At 51.3% G+C, this 20,978-nt stretch overlaps 9 protein-coding genes across 9 annotated transcripts; 5 read left to right on the top strand and 4 right to left on the bottom strand.

Moving 5' to 3' along the window:
- The first annotated feature begins 15 nt into the window (after positions 1-15).
- Positions 16-1,842, top strand: BJY04DRAFT_58182 (caspase family protein). Its single transcript, XM_073720677.1, has 3 exons — positions 16-282; positions 343-406; positions 456-1,842. The coding sequence occupies exons 1-3, from the start codon at positions 148-150 to the stop codon at positions 1,448-1,450; spliced, it is 1,194 nt and encodes a 397-aa protein (XP_073571246.1). The 5' UTR covers positions 16-147; the 3' UTR covers positions 1,451-1,842.
- Positions 1,420-1,813, top strand: BJY04DRAFT_188892 (uncharacterized protein). The gene has a single exon (XM_073711306.1). It carries the CDS (start codon positions 1,577-1,579, stop codon positions 1,802-1,804), a length of 228 nt encoding a protein of 75 aa, XP_073571247.1. The 5' UTR covers positions 1,420-1,576; the 3' UTR covers positions 1,805-1,813.
- A 242-nt stretch (positions 1,843-2,084) lies between the features above and the next one.
- On the bottom strand, positions 2,085-3,502 carry BJY04DRAFT_188890 (ribosome biogenesis TSR3 family protein). The gene is made up of 3 exons (XM_073711305.1): positions 3,209-3,502; positions 3,022-3,158; positions 2,085-2,971 (listed from the first exon to the last, which is right to left on the bottom strand). The coding sequence occupies exons 1-3, from the start codon at positions 3,442-3,444 to the stop codon at positions 2,235-2,237; spliced, it is 1,110 nt and encodes a 369-aa protein (XP_073571245.1). The 5' UTR covers positions 3,445-3,502; the 3' UTR covers positions 2,085-2,234.
- Positions 3,503-3,598: 96 nt separating this feature from the next.
- On the top strand, positions 3,599-6,411 carry BJY04DRAFT_188888 (VHS domain protein). The gene is made up of 8 exons (XM_073711304.1): positions 3,599-3,835; positions 3,898-3,985; positions 4,051-4,126; positions 4,186-4,479; positions 4,530-4,802; positions 4,852-5,221; positions 5,269-5,777; positions 5,831-6,411. Exons 1-8 carry the CDS (start codon positions 3,766-3,768, stop codon positions 6,029-6,031), a joined length of 1,881 nt encoding a protein of 626 aa, XP_073571244.1. The 5' UTR covers positions 3,599-3,765; the 3' UTR covers positions 6,032-6,411.
- A 499-nt stretch (positions 6,412-6,910) lies between these two features.
- Positions 6,911-8,059, bottom strand: BJY04DRAFT_218247 (uncharacterized protein; the record flags this gene model as incomplete). The annotated part of the gene is made up of 1 exon (XM_073716273.1): positions 6,911-8,059. One exon carries the CDS (start codon positions 8,057-8,059, stop codon positions 6,911-6,913), a length of 1,149 nt encoding a protein of 382 aa, XP_073571243.1.
- A 1,732-nt stretch (positions 8,060-9,791) lies between these two features.
- Positions 9,792-11,423, top strand: BJY04DRAFT_58144 (uncharacterized protein). Its single transcript, XM_073720676.1, has 2 exons — positions 9,792-10,055; positions 10,111-11,423. The coding sequence occupies exons 1-2, from the start codon at positions 9,991-9,993 to the stop codon at positions 11,261-11,263; spliced, it is 1,218 nt and encodes a 405-aa protein (XP_073571242.1). The 5' UTR covers positions 9,792-9,990; the 3' UTR covers positions 11,264-11,423.
- A 1,636-nt stretch (positions 11,424-13,059) lies between these two features.
- On the bottom strand, positions 13,060-15,203 carry BJY04DRAFT_188882 (uncharacterized protein). Its single transcript, XM_073711303.1, has 5 exons — positions 14,649-15,203; positions 14,117-14,586; positions 13,955-14,072; positions 13,730-13,908; positions 13,060-13,683 (listed from the first exon to the last, which is right to left on the bottom strand). Exons 1-5 carry the CDS (start codon positions 15,027-15,029, stop codon positions 13,290-13,292), a joined length of 1,542 nt encoding a protein of 513 aa, XP_073571241.1. The 5' UTR covers positions 15,030-15,203; the 3' UTR covers positions 13,060-13,289.
- Positions 15,204-15,372: 169 nt separating this feature from the next.
- Positions 15,373-16,539, bottom strand: BJY04DRAFT_218243 (uncharacterized protein; the record flags this gene model as incomplete). Its single annotated transcript, XM_073716272.1, has 2 exons — positions 15,373-16,216; positions 16,268-16,539. 2 exons carry the CDS (start codon positions 16,537-16,539, stop codon positions 15,373-15,375), a joined length of 1,116 nt encoding a protein of 371 aa, XP_073571240.1.
- Positions 16,540-17,800: 1,261 nt separating this feature from the next.
- On the top strand, positions 17,801-20,492 carry BJY04DRAFT_207525 (uncharacterized protein; the record flags this gene model as incomplete). Its single annotated transcript, XM_073713865.1, has 2 exons — positions 17,801-18,922; positions 19,353-20,492. The coding sequence occupies 2 exons, from the start codon at positions 17,801-17,803 to the stop codon at positions 20,490-20,492; spliced, it is 2,262 nt and encodes a 753-aa protein (XP_073571239.1).
- Positions 20,493-20,978: the final 486 nt, after the last annotated feature.

The raw sequence follows: 20,978 nt of genomic DNA, 5'->3' as shown, positions 1-20,978 counted from the left end.
CCAATATCAGTAAGACCAACGAATTTCCAACCTGCTTACTCCTTTGTCAACTCTCCGCAATTTTCGACTCCTTCCTGCGATAATCATCTACTTCATCAACTTGACCTAAACAATACTGATCTGATCTCTCTCAAATCGAACAGACAAATGCATCACCATCAACAACCGTCTTACGGCGGCGGCTATCCCGGCCAGGACTACCGTCAGCAACATCCCCCACCAAATAACTACCAATACGGCCACCACTCTCCTCAGCCATATCCTCCCAATAACGGTTACAATGTATGTCACAGGTTGGCTGGCACATCTTCTCTCTTGTTGTCTACTGACCTTGTCGTCTAGCGTCCTCCATCAGGTTATGCGCCATCTCCTGGTCCTCCCCCTGGCGGCCAATATCATGGGCGACGTACGTTGAGCTATATGAAAATCTCGAAAACACGCTGACGTGCTTTCAGAACCTTCATACCAAAACCAATACCCTTCCTCTCATGGTGCCCCTCCACCTCCACCCTCTCAGCCCCAAGCCTTCGGTCACGGAGCGCCGCAAGGATACAGCTTCCAGTATTCCCGTTGCACGGGCAAAAGGAAGGCACTTCTGATCGGTATCAACTATTTCAACCAGAAAGGTCAATTGCGCGGCTGTATCAACGACGTCAAGAACATGTCCACCTACCTCAATCAGAACTTTGGCTATGCGCGGGAAGATATGGTGCTCCTTACAGATGACCAACAAAACCCCATGAGCCAGCCGACCAAGGCGAACATTTTGCGGGCTATGCATTGGCTTGTCAAGGACGCACAGCCCAACGATTCTCTCTTTTTCCACTACTCCGGACACGGTGGACAGACGCCTGATTTAGATGGCGATGAGGACGATGGTTACGATGAAGTTATTTACCCTGTCGACTTCCGTGTGGCTGGCCACATCGTTGACGACGAGATGCATCGGATCATGGTGAAACCGCTTAGGCCAGGTGTGCGACTGACCGCCATCTTCGACTCCTGCCATTCAGGCTCTGCCCTAGATCTGCCCTACATCTACTCTACACAAGGTATTCTCAAGGAGCCCAACCTCGCCAAGGAGGCGGGCCAAGGTCTGTTGGGTGTCATCTCGTCATATGCGCGTGGCGACATGGGAGGAATGATGTCTACTGCCGTCGGGTTCTTGAAGAAGGCAGCCAAGGGCGACGAAGCCTACGAGCGGGCGAAACAGACCAGGACCAGCCCTGCGGATGTTATCATGTGGTCCGGAAGCAAGGACTCTCAGACCAGTCAAGACGCCCAGATTGCCGGCCAGGCCACAGGTGCTATGTCATGGGCTTTCATTACCGCCCTTCGTAAGAATCCTCAGCAAAGCTACGTGCAATTGCTGAACAGCATTCGCGACGAGCTGGAGGCCAAATACTCACAGAAACCGCAGCTAAGTGCCAGCCACCCATTGGGTACGTAACCTGTTCCGGGCTGGTGATTTTTTATTCTGACAGATTTCATTAGATGTGAACCTACTCTATGTAATGTAAGGAGATAATCGGGGTCCTTGGTTTCTCTTGGAAGGATTGGGGCTTGTTTTGCGCATATGATTATTCCGTTTCGATTCTTGATGCACAGTCTTCTTATACAAAATATCCCTTCTTTGCATGTCTACGCCTACTGCTTCTTATGCCTTTTGACTTATTTGACCCGGATCCTGTTCCGACGAAGATTCATTGACCTGCGACCTTCTATTTCAAGACACCAGGAAAGACTTATCATTCAGAAATGTGAAAGATGCAGCGACTGGCCCTTGAATAAATACTCTGCATAGAAAATTGACATGTTGTAGTGTCTTGATCACAAGACTTCATCACCCACTATTATCAGTCCCTCTCACACCCGTCGACCACAACCGCAGTATATCGTGCTTGGGTCATTCTGGAAGATATGGCCGAGCACCACCGAATGCATGAAAACAGGGATTACCATGTATAAAAAACTGACGGATTTGACTTGGATATAAGCGTGAATAAGAGTGCGTCGGGTCGAGTTGTTGAGTAGCGAGCACCGCTGTTTCTTTGCTTCAGCAAAGACTCCTAGATCTAGATCGACGAGAACTCCAGCAGTTTTTGAGATACAGGGTCCTGCTAATTTATGTATCTATATTGCCCAAGGACCGGAAATGTATCTTATGTATTATGTTGTATCATGTATTCATCAAGACTTGATAGCATAACTTTTGTTTCCAACTGTTCAGAAGACTACCACCTCTTTGGTGCGCTGACCACGGTCCTCGAGAACGAGGCACTAAACGTCTCCTTACCCTTGTTCCTCGATTTAGCTATGATGCCTGTGCGATCTGTGACAGGCGTAGCGTTGATGATATTGTCGAAAGCATCATCGTCACTCCCCTCTGCGGAGCCAGACTCTGCGTCCGAGTCTTCTAATGGCCCGTTATCTGGTCGATCAATCTTCTCTGGTTGTGCTTTATCAGAGAGAGATGGATTTTGAAAAGACTTTGAATTGAGGATTTTCGCGCGAATGGCAGCCATTTGAGCTTCGTCTTCGGAGTCGTCGGATATAGCGTAAGGGTCTTTTTCTTCTTCCTCTTCTTGATTGTCGCCGTCGTCTTCTTCATCTTCTTTATCACTATTGTCGTCATCGTCAGATTCTGGTTGTAGCTTTCGATTCGTGTTCCCGACAGTCCACATGTCGTCAGCGCCCCCTTCGGCCCTACTTTCTTCGTACTCCTTTTCGATCTGTGCCAGCCATTCCTCCTCTGTTCGCTTGACGTCCTCCTCTGTCTCGCACGCAGCGTACCGTTTCAGGAGTTGCGCGTTGATCTCAAGGAAGGCCTCGCCGTATCGGAAGGGTTTTAACACGTCCCGAGCCCAGTCTTCGTGACCGCAAATGCAGAAGCAGGCCGCTAAGGCTTCGACGCAGTTCAATCGCCATGGCTTTCCATAATTGACTGTGTTGGCTGCGATAAGGTATGGCACTGCTTTTCTTAGCCCCCACATCATAAACATTGCAAAGCGACAAACATACAGAGTCGTTCACATTTCCCTCCGATTCGCGACCAGGGAATTTCCTTGACCCGCACCCAAGAACATTCGACAACCGCAGCACCATATTGTTCCATCAACTCCTTATCAGCGGGCGAGACAACCTTTTTCGCGTTCGGACTGTGTAGTGGTCAGCGGCCTGGTCGTTCACTCTTTTAAGAGAGCCTTACGAAACAACCACACCCTGGAACTTTTGTCCTATTGCCAGCTCTCGCATCAAGCCGAAATTGATTAGCCTCTTTCCCGAGCATCGCTTCGGGTCGCAATGGCCGAAATCCCAGCAGGCGGCTTTATAGGGAGGCCTCGAGGAGCCAGAATCGTTCTCATCGCGGGGTCCTGGTCGAGGGCGGGGGTTGGAGAATTTCTTGCCTCCGCGGGAGAAGTTATCTTTCTTATGGCGGACCATGGTGTTTGTAAGTTAGAGTAGTAAGGTAACAAGGAGGATGGGATAGAATTGCAGATTGTAGATGACAAGAGAATAGAATAAAAGCAGAGGTCGTTGGAATTAACCAGAGAAAAGCTGCAAACACGTGGAAATAGAGCTAAACGCCGTCAGGCTCTCCGTCCGGCGACCCATCGGCCCTTCTCAACTCCATCATCACCTCCCCTATTCGATACACACCTCGCCCAAGCTCCGAAGAGCTATTTTACCGTTCGCTATTCTTCGATTTCTATTTAACCCTCTAATCTGGCCCCCGTCGTCACCCTGGAGGCCGCTTCAGCACGAATGGCAGCTAGGGACCGCTTTGGTGGTGCCTATGCTGACCTGGGCTTCACCCCTCTTCAAAGGGCGATTCGTACGTTTCTCAATGCTTATTACAAATATGCCTCGCGGCTAACACATACACGCAACGTCCAGGAAACGCTTGCGACCTGTCCCACTACGAACCGAATCTCGCTCTGAATCTCGAAGTTGCCGACCTGGTCAATTCGAAGAAAGGCAATGCGTGAGTGGCCGCGCTCGCAAGCTGAATTACGATGCGAACCGAACACATATTGACGCAGACACTAGTCCCCGAGAAGCAGCATTCGAGATCGTTCGCCTGATCAACTCCCGGAACCAGAATGTCTCGTTATTAGCACTGGCGGTATGATTTGTCTTCAATTGCGGGGCGGCGCATCGACTAACGGCATTGATCTCCGACAGCTCCTAGACATCTGTGTCAAAAACTGCGGATACCCCTTTCATCTCCAGATTAGTACGAAAGAATTTCTGAATGAATTGGTTCGTCGTTTCCCCGAGCGGCCGCCCCTGCGCGCCTCGAGGGTCCAGCATCGCATTCTCGAGTCGATTGAGGAGTGGAGGCAGACCATTTGCCAGACATCGAGATATAAAGATGACCTAGGGCATATCCGTGATATGCATAGATTGCTTTTATACAAGGGTTACGTCTTTCCCGAGATTCGGGGCGAGGATGCGGCCGTGTTGAACCCCAGTGACGTATGTGTCTTTCTCCCGACTCGCTCTTGAATGGTATTGACGTGGCATAGAACTTGCGCTCCGCGGAAGAGATGGAAGAGGAGGAGCGGGAGGCGCAGTCGGCGAAACTGCAGGAACTGATCCGGAGGGGCACACCGGCGGATCTACAAGAAGCGAATCGATTGATGAAGGTTATGGCGGGATACGACACTCGGCATAAAACTGATTATCGAGCCAAGGCGGCAGAAGAAGTGGCTAAGGTGCAAGAGAAGGCCAAGATTCTGGAAGAGATGTTACAAAGTCATGCTCCTGGTGATCGAGTCGCGGAGGGTGATGTTTTTGAGGTAGGTATCCAGTCGTCTTTATGGATATATGTCCTGACATGCCGAGTAGGAACTTGCAAATGCTCTTCAAAGTGCTCACCCCAAGATCCAGAAGATGTGCGAGGAGGAGTCGGACGACCCGGAGGCTGTGCGCAAACTGTTGGAAATCAACGACAGCATACACCGCACTATTCAACGGTACAAGCTTGTGAAGAGCGGCGACCTCGAGGCGGCGTCAAAGATTCCCAAGGGTACTTTGGGCACCACCACAGGAGTGTCCAAGAACGCCAATAATGAGCTGTCTTTGATTGATTTCGACCCGGAGCCTAGCTCCAACGGCAATGCGGAGCAGCCACAAAGCTCCAACTCGCTTGAGAACGACCTACTAGGGCTGTCGCTTGATGAGCCAATTCAATCAGGTGGCATTTCATTAGGACCCAGTAAGTACTCCATGCAATGTCTGACCCGTTGACTAACCATGTTGCAGCGAGCCCTCCCCCTTCTCAGATGCCCCAGGCTTCCAGTGCATTCCAGCAAAACTTTAATATCCTCGGTTCTCTATCTTCACCTCAACCCCCGTCAAAATCGTCAACACCTGTTCCAACATTTTCCCAACCCCCCGTCACTGCAACTCCACCACCACCAGCGGACCCATTTGCGTCTCTGATATCGGCTAGCCCTCGACACCCGAGTCCACTCCCTTCTAGCAGCTTGGCCAGCCCTCGGCCGCCGGCAGCATCTTCCCTACTTGACCTTGGTGGATCCGACTCTAAACCCAAGTCAGAAGACGACGAGTGGAACTTTGCGTCATCTCTGCCACAGAGCAGTTCTCTGCCCAGCACCAACAAAGTGCAGGTGCTGAATTCGTCCTTGAAGGTTGAGTTCCTGGCTCGCCGGCATCCCCAGCAACAACGACAGATCCACCTTGTCGCATCCTTCTCCAACGCCACAAACCAAGCCCTAAGTGATCTGCACTTCCAGGTCGCAGTCGAAAAGGTAGCTCTTGGAGTCTTTTCTGTTGACCCGCTATGATACTAACGATAACATAGGCATACACACTCCACCTCCGCCCTCAGTCCGGCCGCGAGATCGCCCCTCTTCAATCCAATGGCATCCAACAGGAAATGCTCATCGACGGAATCGACCTAGGCAAGGGCAATTCCGTCAAGATCCGCTTCCGCGTCTCGTACAAGCTCAACAACAAGCCGAAGGAGGAACAGGGTATGGTTCCGGCTTTGGGGATTCAATAGACCAGCTGAGCCGGTTTAGTTCTAGTAGTTCTAGTTACCAAGGATAACCTGTTTTTTCTTTTCTTTTTGTTGCGAGTATTTGCACGATTTCTAGCCCGCCGTTTGAAGGATTTTTTTTGTGTTCTTGTCTATACTATTTTTGAGTAAGATTAGTCTATGTCTATTGAGAGATAAAGAGAGTGATGCGGACTGGAGGGCATACATGAGATATCAAATTCACTACCTGCTTATCAGTATGGACCTCCGTGGGCTGGTTAGTTATTGTTGCCACTACCACCTTTCTTAGTCAACTACTACCAACTCGCCCACCCCCCATACTTCTTGATGATGAAGCAAGCAGGTAGACGGAATCTCCGAGATCCAAAAACCTCAACGTCAACAAATACACTTAGGGTAGTCAAAAGCGACTGGATCATCTGGAGCCATGCGAACATACTCCGTAGTGGGTACCTAGGTAGCTGGATAGTATCGAGCCTCAAAGTGTCGGATCCGAGAGCTCACACCCGGCCGAAGAATCCCCGAGGTATATTGTAGATCGGCCGACCCGAGAGCGAGGCATGGGCCTTGGTTTCGGGTTCCCTTTTGGTTTATATCATTCTGATTCTGGTTAGGTTTGTGATTGTGGAAGTTGGTGGATATGCAAGAGATTTGTACTCCGCTCTCACATTGTCTTGTCTACTTCGCTAATCCGAGAGTTTTTCTTCTTCTTGGTGACGTAGGACAAGAACTATATTATTTGGCTTCGTATATATGCGGAGAAGAATATATAAACAGGGTTGAGAAGAAGGATTCAAGTTGAGTAGAAGGCTCTGACTGATCTCAAAGATTCGATACCGAGAGATCAATTCAGAGTCGATTGAGAGAAAGAAGAGAGGTTTACTATCGAGCCGGGCAAGCAGTCACGGCCACTGTCTCAGTCACCCAGACGGTGCTAGGAGGTTTCGTGGGTACCGTGACTGAAGCTCCGGGAATGTCTTCCCCAACTGAGGTGGGACCGCCAGGGGCTGATCCTTGTTGAGTCTCAGTCTCAGTCTCGACCGGAGCACAAGGCACGGTTGCGGTTCCAACGGAGCTACCTGGTACAATCTCAGTCTCAGCGGGGACACCAGGGGCAGTTCCAGTCTCGACTGGGCCTCCGGGAACAGTCGCGCTCGCGGTCTCAGTTACAGGACAGATAGTAGTCGAGACCAGGACAGTTTCTGTCGTAACGTACGTGGTCTGCTGGGAAGCAGGGCAGTTATGCACAGAAGACCGGGCAAGCGGTGATTGTTGCAGTGCGGGTTGCAAAGACGGTGGAAGTTGTCTCTGTTGGGCTGGCTGTGGGCTTTTCGGTCTCGGCGACAGGGCAGATGGTGGTGGAGACGACGATGGTCTCAGTAGTGATGGTGGTGGTTTGGGAGGCGGCAGGGCAGTTGGGGACTGGACGGTGGAGGGGCAGGCAGTTATGGTTGAGGTGCGGGTGGTGAGGACGGTAGATGTTGTGAGGGTGGGAGGGTTGGTGGTGATGGAGAGGTCAGTTGTGGATGCTGTGGTGGTGGTACCGGCAGAGATGGTAGTTGAGGAGAGGGTGGATGTTGTCAAGGAAGTGGCTGTATCTGCCAATGCTGTGGTGGACTTATCGTCATCATTTTCAACATCATCATCCTCGCATTCCTCTTCCTCCGGATCAGGAGAGGATGTAGGAATGGCAGGACTGGATGATGAAGGGGGACTGGGGCGGATGGGGGACCCTGAAGGAGATGGAACAATGACTGGTGGAGGAGCGGTGGGGATGAGAGGATGGGAGGAGGGAGTGGTGGTGGGAGTGGTGGGAGTAGTAGGAGATGAGGTTGGAATGGTAGTGGGAGTGGTAGTGGGAGTTGTGGTAGGAGTCGAGGTAGGCAGCTCAGTCACACAGGTCTCCTCCCCTGGCAGCCTGAGATTGTCGAAATCCAGCTGGAATGCCGACTCATAGCAGGCAAAACTCAAGTAAATGGTTTGGCTTTCGCTCGTGGGCTGGAAAGAGGTGGAAAACGGGGTCCATCCCATCTTCTCAGTCCCGACTGCAGGAACATCGATGGTGGTGGGTGGTTGAATTGGTCGACCCCCAACTGTGAGCAGACCAAGCTAGAAGGCAGGTGTTGGCACGGACTGTCTGAGCAGTGGCAGTGAAGCGGTAGTCGACTGAAAGAGTGTAGCTCTTGGAGGTGTCCAGCTCGGTCAAGGGTTGGGCTAGGTAGGTCCAGATGGAACTGGCTGGGATCGAGTCGTAGTAGCTACCGTCAGCTGCATCGCCTGCAACCACACTTCCAGGCGAGGCAAGCCCGCCGGATCTGCCATCTTGTAATGACTGACTAGAAAGTTAGAAACAAAAGGAAATGACCGTATTGAAAGTATGCCAGAAAAGAATGGCTGGTTGGGGGGAGCTGTCTGGGGGACTCAAGTGTACTTATGTTAAGATACCTTGAAGTCCCAGTTTATACAACGAGATTTGAGGCTTATGGCGTGCAATAGTTCCTGCGTTAGTGCAGTCTAAAAGTAAACAAGTGAGATCTGGTGAAAATAGGCGAGAATTGCCCCGAATGATTGGCTATACAGCAAGGTGGATCTGGTGGCTTCCACGAGGCTGGTATACTACGGACATGTCCGACGAGGAGAGCTGATCTTGCATGACTCGAGGGCTATTCAGCATTTGCTGATGTATCTTCTGATGTTGGTGAGTAGAGCAAAAATACTCTGCATGGTAGGGTGACCGTCAATGGCCCTGGGAGCTGGGTAGGCTTGTACAGTAAATAACCAACAGTTACCGCGGAATATCAAAACAGGTAAGCAGTCGTTGGGAATAGAACTCTGAAGAAGATCCTATTTCATACCTCCACTACTAGTCCAGGGTAATCTACCGGGGAAAATCCGGCCGGCGTTGGGCCAAAGTCGGACTACAAGGTGATATCTCGCCCGAAGCCCCAGATCGACCACATCGACATCCAGCAGATAGATAAGTGAAATCTAGCGATAGACCAACAGATAGACAGCTTGGAGGTGGCAAGCGAAAGTGGCTGTTAGGGAACGTGGTACTGGGAGACCGGTGCCCGGTGCCAGGTGCCGGGGATACTCCAAGATAGGACCGTGGGGGTCAAGGCGCATTTAGACCCGGCTAGAGCTTGCTTGCAGAGGCCCAATATGCGGCAGTTTAAAGCGGCCAAAGTGCTGCCAACAGCTGATTCCAGTGGTCAAATTGGGTGGAGAGTGGAGTGCGAAGTGGCGTCCATTGGCGGATGATTGGATCGCGATCTGACCTGAACAGTGCGTTAGCTGATTGACAGATGGGTGTTATGGTCTTATGGACGAGAGGTGACATGATTAGCGTGTACTTTGTTGTCAGTATGTATGTACTTCGTTGTACTGGGGACGTTGGTGCACCTCCTGCTAGTACTAGGGGGGACCGCATTAGGGCTAGAGTCTCTGCAAGTTTCAAGGTAACGACAACCACGGCAGAGAGAATACTAAGAATAATCTCTCACAGTGATAGACTAACAAACCGATCGATCTAGCCGGCGAAGTAAACGAGGAGCCCTCGAGGGCTCTTCTCTACAGGTCGCTGGATTCCCCAGAAGGCCTGGGGCAGTGGGCGCATCTAGACTGCGTAGCCACCAGCACAGTCGAGGGGGACACTGTGATCCATGGATGACGGAGTGCTACTTCAGCGTCCATTTTTGGGGGGGTTTTCTTTTTTTTTCGGTCCTGCTGAAAAACCTTAACAGTTGTTAGGTCCATGGGTTCCCCAGAGCTAGGGATTCGTGCACTCTCGACAGGCTGAACCGTGGAAACTACGTTCAACTGAAGTGGGATGCTGCGCTATTATAACAGACCCCGATCGCCCTCTTCTTGCTCACACATACTCCTATGACTTAACCCCCCTCATTATTGCTACTTAATCATCCAATCTTCTCCTGCCTACGAGGTGACAGACAGGATACAAGATGTCTGCGTCGATGAACGTGCCGATCACCCCGACTCAGCGCACCAAGGAGGAAAATCAAGAACGGTAGGGATTTATCTTTTAAAGCACCATTGTCGGACGAGGGTGCTAACAGCTACAGAGCCTTTATCGCAGCATCCAGACGCAAAGACCGTAGTCTAGATGCTCGCGTTGACTCGGCGCATCGAGCGTCGGGATTGCACAAGCAGCGCACGGGCCGCGGGCTGAAGATCACTCGGGAGATCGTCGAGAGTGAGGCCATGTATGAGGAGGAGGACTCCAACTATCGCTCCAAAGTACAACACATGATGGAAGCCCAAGTTCAACTGGGAGAACTGATGAACGCCGACCGCTTCAACTGGACTCTGTTCCATCCACTGCATCAACGCCGTGCAACGACCCATCTGGCTCGCGGAGGCCCCATACATGGCGCCCGCAAGATGAGCCTCGATCTGTCGCAGCTGAGGGTATCGGCAAACGAACCGAAGACCACCCCGCTGGAAGGAATGCACCCTTCTCAAGCCATGATTTCGCCCGCAAGCCATGTTTCATCATCCTGCTATTCTTTGACACCGCAGGTGCAGCCCGGGCAGATGTCATCCTACGTTGCTTCGGGGGCCCCCACCACGATGCAGCCTCACAACCCACCCCAGCAGCTTCCTTACCATCCTCGTCCGTTTCGCGACCGTCTCGCTTCCGCCCCGAGCATCCCCTTTCATGCTCATGCTCAAGCTCAAGCTCAAGCTCATGCTCAACCCCAAGCCCAAGCCCAAGCCCAAGCGGGCTCCATTGCTCCTCGCGGGACGAGCCAGCATTCCCGAGTTCGGTCGGAGCCTGGCCCTGCCCCTCTCACCAACATGACTTCATCCTCTTCTTCCTCTCCTTTCCATCCAGGCTTCATGTCTCCATCACACCTGCCCACTCCAGACCCAACCGCCTCCTCTCCACCTACCCCAGTCTCCCAGCCTGCTACCAGCAATCCTCCTGCTGGTTCAGATCTGCCGGCCACTGAGGCAGACTCGGACAAGTGGAGCACTGCTTTTTTGAACGATCTGAATCTGCATCTGGACGGCGAGCCTTTCCCTCATGAGCCTGCCGACCAGGATTTTGTCGATTTCAGCCAGTTTGCTTCGACCCTCGATATCAACGCCCATTCTCACCTGCAAATGGAGATGCATATGATGCCCATGCCCATGCCCTATGATAATGTCCTTGCTGTCGATACTAACATGGGCGAGTTTATGGACATGCGGGAGTTTATCACCAACCTTTGAGTCAGCCTGTTCTATATTATCTTCTTTGCTTGTCTTAGTACATGCTTTGTCTTCCTTTCGCTCTTCTCTTTCTGTTATAGCTTCTTACTATCTCCCTCACCTCTGTGACGACGGCGGCTTTTTTTTTGTTTTCTTGAATGTTTTTTTACCTCTACTCCGTATCTCTTTTAACTTTTCTTTCTTCAGTGGGATACCCACCCGGCAGAGCCAGAGTCAGAGCCCCAGCCCAAGGTAGCTTCAGTCGATTCCTGCTAGCTAGTCTAGCCAATAAAAACCAACAATCTTCAAAACTGTGACATGAGTAGCAGTGAAAATCTCTACCCTGTAAAGTCAAGGTTACATGTACTCCGTATCTGTGTTGAAAATGGAAAAACCTCCACAGGGGGGAACCCCTTCTGTGCCTTGAATAGCCCTGACCCGAGTGATCTAGAAATGAGGTAACTCCCTGTCACTGCCGCAAACGGAAGCTGTCACTTTTTGCAGGTGTAGGTAGTGGTGTAGTGCAGGTGCGGATGCAACATTACCTAACCATACCTCACTTTCTTCTAAATTGGGAATGTTTATCGTAGAGTCGAATGATACCTGATGGCTTTCCCGATGTCTATACCTTTCAACTATCTGCTCAAACTCAGGGCCAGCCGCAATGACCATCAAGCCTCCCGCATTCCTGGCGTAAAAGAGGGGATAGATCGAGAGGGATGAGTTGACCCTTGACCCTTGCGACGATCCCTTGGAGAAGAGTGGATCCCTAGCTGATCAGAAATCAGAAGCTTGTGTGGGTCCTTGGACTCAAAGTATTGCCATTGGCCAGCGCGTATCAGCAAGGTTTCGCCAATCATGGATATGCAAAATGCAGCTCACTGGATGTGGAGACTAAGCTGTTTCAAGCCTAGTGTGCAGTTCGACATTCAAGAGGCCGAACCAGACCTCGACCGATCCTGGCCCGGGTCCCCATGGGTGGATTCCATCCTCTGTAGATACGGTACCGATGGTGGTTGCCAGCTTAGCTCCTCCTACTACTCTACCTCTGGTCTTCAGGTTCAGGCTCAGGCTCAGATTGGAGTCGGTTCCAGGCGCAGGATCTTTCCCTTCGGGGAGAGGATCTTCGGGGCGTGGGGGATGGACGCTGACCGAGCCATTGCTAAGCTTTTGCTCTTCAAGCTCTGGTCTGGAAAGGCTATTCGGCAATGGGTTCTGGAGGTCTCTCCTCTGGATCTGGGAATTTGAACCGGGAGAGTCGCCTCCCTCCTTCCCTTTGCCAAACTAAAACCTTGCTGTGTTGACTGTAGCTGGAGTGGGCTCAGAGGTCCCCCCCCCCAAACTCAAGTAGTCCGTAGTAAGTTCTGGACACTGTCACTGCCACTGCCACTGCCACTGTATGCACTCAAGCACGTGTCCCGTCTAGTGTGGACTCGGAGAGTCGGAGGTTTAATCGCCTCTGGCTCGGAATCTCTAACAATTCAGTTCGAGATGGAAGAAACAGTGGTGAAGACAAGCTCAGGAGTCTCGCCGACAGCGATTACACGGTCAGCTCCATTTACAATCTACCATAACTCTGGAGAAATCCGGGGCCATCTGCAGCAGCGAGAATGCGGAGCAAGTGGCCTGACCGGCCAGCCACGATCAGCCACCTCGCGGTGGGTGTACAAGCTTCTCGCCTCCCTAGGTTGCTTCCCTGGCGGGCGTGCGAAGCCCACGCGGGAGAGAAATCTAGACTGAAGGTTTATCATTTCGGTGGTTGCTGGAAACTCTGTATAAGACTTTACACGAGTCTTAAGAGAGCCGGTTATTCTCCTGTTGCTTTTGGTTTTTTATTTAGGATACGATACCAGCTACCCCCGCGTCGGTGTCACTGTAATTCATCTGATACAATTATAGTTTCCACTCGGATGGCCGAGCAGTCGATATGTTTGGATTTTAAAGAATAATAGTTCCAGGACTTATTCAAGGTCAGGGACGTTATTGCTTCATGCTGTTGCTCTGTAGAATGCCAAAATATCTGTAGCGTAACGCCATAATAACAAAATCATCGACTGAATAGTTCCCGTCCAACTTCGCCACTCCGCTGTACACTGATGCTCGAACTGCTGCTGCGTCTGCGGCGACTCCGGCTCTCAGCAGGATCCGCTGGGCTCAGCCCGCTGGCCCGCGCGTGTAGATTCAGTACGTCTGTCAGGCTAACTACACCCACTAAGCGCCCGGACAGACGGGCCCCTGGTAGCGCAGACGCTGGGATTGAGGGCGCTGTAAGGGATGGGGTAGGTAGGTGAGGTGCATTGTGGCCCGGAGGAGGTAGACCTGGGGTTTGCGGTGGTGATTGCGCGCTTGCATTGTTTCCTAATGGGTAGATCGGAACGGCGGTATGGGATGGGGTAGGCGGTCCAGATGAGGAGGGCGATAGTGGATCAGTGACCCATAGCCTGTAGATTGTTAGTCAAAGCTTCCATATGAGATGGATAAACCTACCGGTGCGATCTGGTGGCCACCACCTTGGCTACCGTATGGGCTAGCGTCGATCCTGGGTGGACGTGGAACACAGGAAACGAGTCTTTGCCCTCTTGCATCCCCCGGGTAGAGAGGATCACTGAGATGAAATGCGTGCAGGTGTTGCTGAGGAGAGGAAGCGATGACGACCTTGTTAGGAGCTATAGGAGTCAGCACTATTCCGACGTCTCAGTCCTCAAGACATACCTTGACGTCTGTTGTAGAGATGTTCCCTACTACATTGGCGTGGTTGTCAAGTACCGCCACGGATGAGATTCCTTCGGTGTGCATCAACTGCAACGCTTCGGAAAGCTGCTTATCACCACTACAAACGTTAGTCTGTTCCAACCGCCCGGCTTCAAGACATACTTGATAGAAATAACGGTGTGAGATCCAATTTTCAAGTCTCGCAGTGATTGCGGGTACAATTGATCAAGAACCGGGAAGCATCGCCCGTTCTCCCAGAGGAACTTGACGAGTCGAAACTGGCTGAAGATGCCCACAACCTCATTGTTTTGCCGATCATCAACTACTACCACTCGGTGTACGCCACCTCCAAATGTCTCAACGGCTGTCATCACACTTGCTGATGCTGGGAGTGTCGTCAGTGGATCTCGCCGCCCGAGCTCCTTGACATCTCTCATCGGGATCGGGATCTGCTCACGAGCCTTGCGAGCAAGTTCTTCGTAGGCAGGGAGTAGTTCCTCGTCTGGGCGAGTTAGTCCAGCTGCGAGTAGAAGGTATGTGTTCAGGTCATTGTAGTCGAACGTTCCCACCGCGGTCTTTTGCTCGGGTGTATCGCGGATTAGTAGCACTGGGGCGCCGGAGTCAATGAGGATCTAGCATTACTCATGAGGTTAGCAGAGGTAAGTAAAAAGGTTGAGATTCTGGCAGTTCTTACATTCGTGGCCTCCTCGATCCCGGTGTCAACCTCCACAAACTTTAGATCGTCCGGGCTCACCAGCTCTCCGATCGAAATGTCCCGCCAATCTCGGCCGGCAAAGGCAGGATTCGCATTCTGCGGGGCAGGTGGGTTATCAATTAGACTCTGTATGGCAGCCTGGGTAAGAGACGGCTGACGGCGGGCTCGCGGAGACCCAGGCGCCGCGCGAAGTGATTCACTAAAGCTTTGGCGGTGTTGGTGATTCGATGAGACTTGGGACAGCCGGGGCGTCCGTCCGCCGATTGACGGCGGGCGAGAGTCGATGCTGGTTCGCGGAGAGGTCAAGTTTGAACCATTGGGGCTTTCTGTCGCAGCGTCGAGGGATTGCCGTTCAGCCATGGTGGTGAGGGTCACTGCGGGGAGACGTGCTCCTCAACAGTGTACTTTGGTGGGACAACAGAACACAACAGAGGTCAACACCACAGAGTCTGTGCCAGATAAAAGTGCTATGACCAGAGGAAACTAGAAAGACCAGCAAGCAGTCGAAGACCCAGAGATAAGAAGGCGTAAAATTGCGTCAAGAGGGAGACTGAAAGTTGAGCTCCGGCGGGTTGCCAATCACGCGGCATTGCGGGGAATAATCGCCCGTGTCTGGTTGGCGGCTGCTGTTGAGCCAATGAGATACTAGTATCATACTAGTTATCATAAAGGTTATTGATGATGAGAAATATCTTATTCTTCCTCAGAAAAAGTCTTTCAGCACATCCCCAATGTCTTTCGTACGGCTCTTCATCACAGCCTTTCGGCGCTGCGACTGCTGATCTGCCAGAACCCCAACGTCCTTTCGCTTCCTGTTCAAATCCCGCCCCGTCGCCATAGTCGTTATTTCTGTGCGCTGGAGCTTGACGGCAAATTCAGAATGTGCACGAGAATCCCGCTGTTTCTCGCCAATCTGGAAGTCTAGAACTGGGGTCTTTGCGAACGCCAGGTCTTCACCGCCAGGTGTTTTGAAATTGTCTTCGTAGAACGTGTAGAGATTGACTAGTGGTAACCGCTTCTGATCTACAACTGCCCATCCTTCTACCTCACTGCTGCCGCGGCACGCCGAGAGAATCCCTGGGCATCCGTAAGCAACAATGGTTTGCAGGTTAGGGAAAGCTCTCAGGTAGTGGAGAGCCACTCTGGAGAGCTCCGTCTGGTGCCGCAGAATGAGGACTCGAAGATGCGAGAAAGCCCCAGCCGTCTGTGCTAGTTCGCTCCAGGCACGGACGATGCGGTCAGTTAGAGCGGTCACTTGTAGATCAGTGTCTTCAGGCACCGAACCTGGTTTTGCTGGCGTAGCAATATCTAGAGCGAAGAGGTTTCTGATCTCAGAAACCCCCACAAGCTCAGGCACTCGAGCATATGATGCAGCCAGGGTCAATACCACTCGCCAACTCAGGCTATCACTCTTCACTAGTCCCAAGTACTCTCGCATGGAGAGCTTGGGGCCTTCGATCTTCATTGAACGGTAGTTTTCGACTCCTGAGAACTCTGTTGGATAAACCGCGGCGAGGAGTTTCCACATGTGTAGAGTCTGCCTCTTACTGCAGGCATGAAGATGAGTTTATGTTCAGATTCACAGGCAAGGTACTCACCATCTACCAAGAGCATCCCATAGATACTCAGCAATTGACCACGGGACTTCAGTGAAGAGAGCTGGAGCTAGGTTTCGCTGGTCTGAAAGAAGTTTCCTCATGGCTATGTGCATGAGCGGAGATGCCCCGACAGGACTTCCTTCCTCCCATCCACTAGGGAGGAATGGCGACTCGTGTACCCATGCCGGGCCATTCGCTAATGCGATCACCGGGGTTGAAACAATTTCTGTATATACCTGGCCGCTCGAGCCGTCTACTTTCAATCTGACCATGGTGTGCCGATTCTTAGCGACTCATTGGGCCGGTGCGGGTTTCAAAATAGCATTGGTTGGATCTTGTAATCTCAATGACTGAGCCAGTGACAAAATAATGCTGCGCATGGTCAGAATAGTTGCAGATTTCGATCCTGTTTGGTTCCAGAAGTGGTCCTGAATGGTTCACGTGACGCGATGTTTGCGTCCTTTTCTAGAATCGACATCTTCTCGCCCGATCTTTGCTACTTCGTCTGCAGCCACCACCAGTGTCAGCACATGAGACAGAGCTTTGATTTGTCAGGAATGCATCGGAAAGTCTTAATAACGTCGCTTTTGCGTCGCTCACATTCTTTCTGCTAGAGCTCGCTTCCGATCTTCACCTCTCCGATGATGAAGCTGCCAGCGTCATATAGAAATACTTTGATGATCGCGCTAATATACAGACAGACTAACAAAAAATAGTCAACGGCTTTTGGGGCCCTATGCTGACGACGGGTGTTCGTGATACGGCTTTGCGGCAAAGGCTATTGTCCTACCATTCCATCAACAACCCATCCGCAAAGAGTTCTTAACTGAAAAACGTCATGAGAGACTGTCACAGATGTCGCGCAGTCATACAAAGCACAAGGGTAATAGTTCGACCGGGACACTTGGTCAATGCACAATCATTAAACACCTCAACTTGCACCCCATGGAGACGGGCAAACACCATGACTTGAACAATAAGCGAGTGTCAATGACGACTGACCTTGCTAAAAAGGTTATGTACTCTTATGGATGTCGTATACAATAATCAGGCGCTCTGGGATGGACTGCTGATTCTGATAGGGTCACAAGCATCGCTAGGCTGACACCCGTTCACCTAGGCGCCAATGAACAAATCAGGTCCCATGCACCGATTTTCATCTCAAGGGTTCAGCCTTCTGCCCTGGTCCAGCTGACTCCATGGGTGTAGAAACAGTGACTCAAAAAATGGCTGTGTCTGGCACGCAGAATTCACTGCCCTGTGGCTCGTCACTTGTCGTGATGTGAATCTATGGAAATCAGCCGAGCAGTTCGCCCTAGGTTTTGGGTGTTGTATAAGTATAACATCCAGGGGGCCATCGACATGGAGTTTTGGAGGCTGAAACCATTTCATACTTCTGACTTGACCCACCCATTCGATCGCTCGATAATCTACGCCAACCCTCGATCTCTATGTGATTCGCTTTGCGGGGTATTTGTCAATCATACTAGGCAGAGGCTGAAGGCTAGTCAGCCGTCGCACTAGGTATAAAACATGGGTTCCCCCGTTGCCCAGACAAAGGACTCTACTGTCCCACCGACTTTAAAGCGCCTTTCGGACTCTTGGAAACGGTACGCCAGCATGATACGCATCGTCTCATCCACGGTCCTGAGGCAGCCTTCGCAAGTTACAGATCTCCAGCAGCATACAGTGTGGCTGTTGGATAACACCGCTTATCGGCATCCGGCCTCACATGTGTCTGGAGAACCTCATTCCTGGCGAGTTGAGGTTGTGGCCTGCGTCTTCCGAAAGGATAGCCGACGAGACATCAGCAAATTTGTTGCAGTTATAGCGGATCTGATCGGGCTTGATGGAGCGATGGGCACAGAAAAGGAAATTAGGCACCGGATCGCACAACGCCTACAGCCCTTCTTATACCATGTCGTGGCAGGTCACTCGATGCTGCTGGAACTGCCTCTTCCCAACCACACCACTCAGATCCATGAGATTGGACCTACACGCGAGAATGGTATTGTATCGCAAGTGGTGAACACTGCCGTCCGCCATATTGCCGACGGCGCGCGCTTAAAGTCTCATACTCGAGGTATAAGGGATAGGGCATCGATGGAAACAACCTTCGCCGGTCCGGAAGGTTGGCTGATTGTATCCGACATCGACGACACTATCAAATACACCAAGACATCGGATACCACAGGGATACTCCGTACAACTTTCGCAGAAGTACCAAAGCCTATTGCGGGCATGCCTCAACTTTATTCGCGGATCGAAAGGCATTTCGAGCCCGCATGGTTTTACCTTTCCGCATCGCCCTACAATCTGTATCCATTTCTACGGGGCTTCATCCATGACCATTTCCGCCCAGGGACTATTATTCTTCGAGATTCCTCCTGGCTAGATATTAGCGAATTAGTGAAGTCATTTACAGTCAACACAATGGAATACAAAGTGGACCGCATCAGGAAGATCCGGCGATGGTTCCCGCATCGTCGAGCGCTCTGCATCGGAGACTCCACCCAGACGGACCCCGAAGCGTACGCGGAAATCTACAAGCGACATCCTGATTGGATACACGCAATTCTCATCAGAAAGGTCATGGACGTGCCTCACATGGAAGAGCAAAATTCGCCAATCAGATTCGCGACGGCCTTTAAGGATGTTCCAAAGCATATCTGGACAGTGTTCGAGCAGCCGAGGGAGGTTTACGACGTGCTTGATCAGATCAGAGCAAGCGACAACGGGAGCTTTTCTCCGTGAGCCTGGTCGACAACAAGTACCTTGTTCGTAACGACTGACTATAGCTTTCTTCTTGGTTTGTTCAGTTCCACAGTATGGGTAGTTGTGGACTCGGCTGGTGATCCGTCAAATGTCTTACGTCAATACAACGTTTCGATGTGGCGAACCCCAACAGCACTTCATATTACATCTTGTGAGACCAAACGTTCGATGATCAGAAAATAAATCAGAAAATGCATATCGTCTTTATTAGAACTTTCATCTCGACCCTCTCATACATTACCGACACGCGCACGCACTGGACTTGAGCAGCAATCAGCAAAAACATTAAGCGATAATGAAACCAGCTAAGCGACGCTCTACAACGATGGATGAACAAACTTTTGTCCCAGAGACGATGCGGGCGCTATACTGGTGCCCTGCTTCTACAGAGGTCCAAGGCAGCCCTTCACAGGACGACCGCCGAGTTGACTCGGAGGTTGTTTTAGACACAGATTTTCCTACCCCGAAGCCATCACCATGTCAATATTTGACTAAGGTTCAAACCGCGGCCTTTTCACACGACGAACTCAAACTCGCTAGAGACCTCAACCCATCCAAATTTATTCCGCAAGTCCCAGTGCACAGTTTCTGCGGCACAGTCATTAGCACACCCACTCAAGACTACGAAAAGCCTGGCGGCCCAAAATTCAAAGTGGACGAGGCTGTGTTCGGGTTGGTAGACTACTCGCAAGATGGCGCTGCAGCCGACTATGTGCTCGCGACGGAGGATCAACTTGCACGCAAACCTCAGAATATTACCGCCGCGGAAACAGCCACACTCCCTTTGCCTGCCCTCACAGCGTGGCAGGCTCTCTTTAAGTATGCCGGTATCGACCCTACAAAGGCCAATGAAAACGGCCGCAAGAACTTGCGCGTGCTTATCACAAACGCCCACCGCAGTGACGTTGGCACCCAAGCCCTACATCTTTTGCGATCTAGAGCTCTTTTCCCCGATCACTTTCCCTGGATTTGCGCCACTTGCAGCTCCCATGACGCCGCAAAAGCCATCAATAGTGTATCACAAGTTGACGAGATCATTGTGATTCCCGATCCTACTCCCAAAGACTTTGACCTTACGGCCATTTTCCGAAACCACAAGTGGGATCCCGTTGACGTTGTCCTCGACTGTACAGGCGACCACCTTCTCCACCAAGCTAATAATCCGGCTATTATCAAGGAGGGTGGTGCTATTCTTTCAGCAGCCGATGCCAACCCCGTGGTGAACATTGATTCAAAGAGGACGGATGGCCTATCTCACGCGCGGGTCGTGCACGTCGAGCCAGACGGCAAGACTTTAGCTTTGATTGCGGGCATGGTCGAGGATGGCGCTGTTACCGGACGGCCCTCGACTGTGGTTGATCTTGTCAACGGCGCGGAATACTTGGCTTCGGACAAGGCAGTTGGCAGTGTTGAGCGACAGGGTGGGGTGATTGTTTTAAAGGTCAATTGATCTGTCCGTCTCACTCGGTTTTCTTTCTACGTTCTTATGTGCGCTGTTTACATCATTCCGTTGATACTCGCAAACGACTGTATCCTAGCATTGCTCAAGGCGCCTTCTCTCAATCCATTTAGACTATATACCTTGTTTTTCTTAATCCTCACGAACTAATTAGTGCCCGCATCATGTAAGCCATCAGAAGAATAGCAGCGCCTCATCGTATCAGGCCTCCCTTATCTGGATATGATTACATTTCAGCTAGCCCTACAAATCAGAAGAGCACTAGAAATCTGCGCCAGCTCCTTTCGGCCCCATCAACGATATGATAGTCTTGGTTTTAGAGGAGGATATTACTGGAAGGTTATCACGAATAATCTTTAGTAGCTGAACAAATCGACGGTAACCATATTGTACTCCGGACATTTGCGGCAGGGGGGTGGTGTCCCAAGATTCGGGTAGACAACCTTGGCACCTTCCCTTCCAACTTTCTTCTGATTG

Source organism: Aspergillus karnatakaensis (assembly GCF_047715665.1).
Source record: "Aspergillus karnatakaensis strain CBS 102800 unplaced genomic scaffold BJY04scaffold_24, whole genome shotgun sequence".
NCBI lineage: Eukaryota > Fungi > Ascomycota > Eurotiomycetes > Eurotiales > Aspergillaceae > Aspergillus > Aspergillus karnatakaensis.
The sequence above is the reverse complement of the archived record's forward strand: the minus strand, read 5'-3'. Positions and strand labels throughout refer to the sequence as shown.

What these genes read in the sequence shown, in the direction of transcription:
- BJY04DRAFT_58182 (XM_073720677.1), top strand. Translation starts at nt 148, where the DNA reads ATGCATCACCATCAACAACCGTCTTACGGCGGCGGCTATCCCGGCCAG. An exon ending in CTCCCAATAACGGTTACAAT is followed by an intron (nt 283 to 342) that starts GTATGTCACAGG and finishes CTTGTCGTCTAG; the next exon opens with CGTCCTCCATCAGGTTATGC. An exon ending in CGGCCAATATCATGGGCGAC is followed by an intron (nt 407 to 455) that starts GTACGTTGAGCT and finishes ACGTGCTTTCAG; the next exon opens with AACCTTCATACCAAAACCAA.
- BJY04DRAFT_188882 (XM_073711303.1), bottom strand. Translation starts at nt 15,029, where the DNA reads ATGGCTGAACGGCAATCCCTCGACGCTGCGACAGAAAGCCCCAATGGT. An exon ending in GGATCGAGGAGGCCACGAAT is followed by an intron (nt 14,587 to 14,648) that starts GTAAGAACTGCC and finishes GAGTAATGCTAG; the next exon opens with ATCCTCATTGACTCCGGCGC. An exon ending in GTGGCCACCAGATCGCACCG is followed by an intron (nt 13,684 to 13,729) that starts GTAGGTTTATCC and finishes AACAATCTACAG; the next exon opens with GCTATGGGTCACTGATCCAC.
- BJY04DRAFT_188892 (XM_073711306.1), top strand. Translation starts at nt 1,577, where the DNA reads ATGATTATTCCGTTTCGATTCTTGATGCACAGTCTTCTTATACAAAAT.
- BJY04DRAFT_188890 (XM_073711305.1), bottom strand. Translation starts at nt 3,444, where the DNA reads ATGGTCCGCCATAAGAAAGATAACTTCTCCCGCGGAGGCAAGAAATTC. An exon ending in TTCCAGGGTGTGGTTGTTTC is followed by an intron (nt 3,159 to 3,208) that starts GTAAGGCTCTCT and finishes ACCACTACACAG; the next exon opens with TCCGAACGCGAAAAAGGTTG. An exon ending in AGGGAAATGTGAACGACTCT is followed by an intron (nt 2,972 to 3,021) that starts GTATGTTTGTCG and finishes TAAGAAAAGCAG; the next exon opens with TGCCATACCTTATCGCAGCC.
- BJY04DRAFT_58144 (XM_073720676.1), top strand. Translation starts at nt 9,991, where the DNA reads ATGTCTGCGTCGATGAACGTGCCGATCACCCCGACTCAGCGCACCAAG. An exon ending in AAGGAGGAAAATCAAGAACG is followed by an intron (nt 10,056 to 10,110) that starts GTAGGGATTTAT and finishes TAACAGCTACAG; the next exon opens with AGCCTTTATCGCAGCATCCA.
- BJY04DRAFT_188888 (XM_073711304.1), top strand. Translation starts at nt 3,766, where the DNA reads ATGGCAGCTAGGGACCGCTTTGGTGGTGCCTATGCTGACCTGGGCTTC. An exon ending in CCGTGTTGAACCCCAGTGAC is followed by an intron (nt 4,480 to 4,529) that starts GTATGTGTCTTT and finishes GACGTGGCATAG; the next exon opens with AACTTGCGCTCCGCGGAAGA. An exon ending in CGGAGGGTGATGTTTTTGAG is followed by an intron (nt 4,803 to 4,851) that starts GTAGGTATCCAG and finishes CATGCCGAGTAG; the next exon opens with GAACTTGCAAATGCTCTTCA.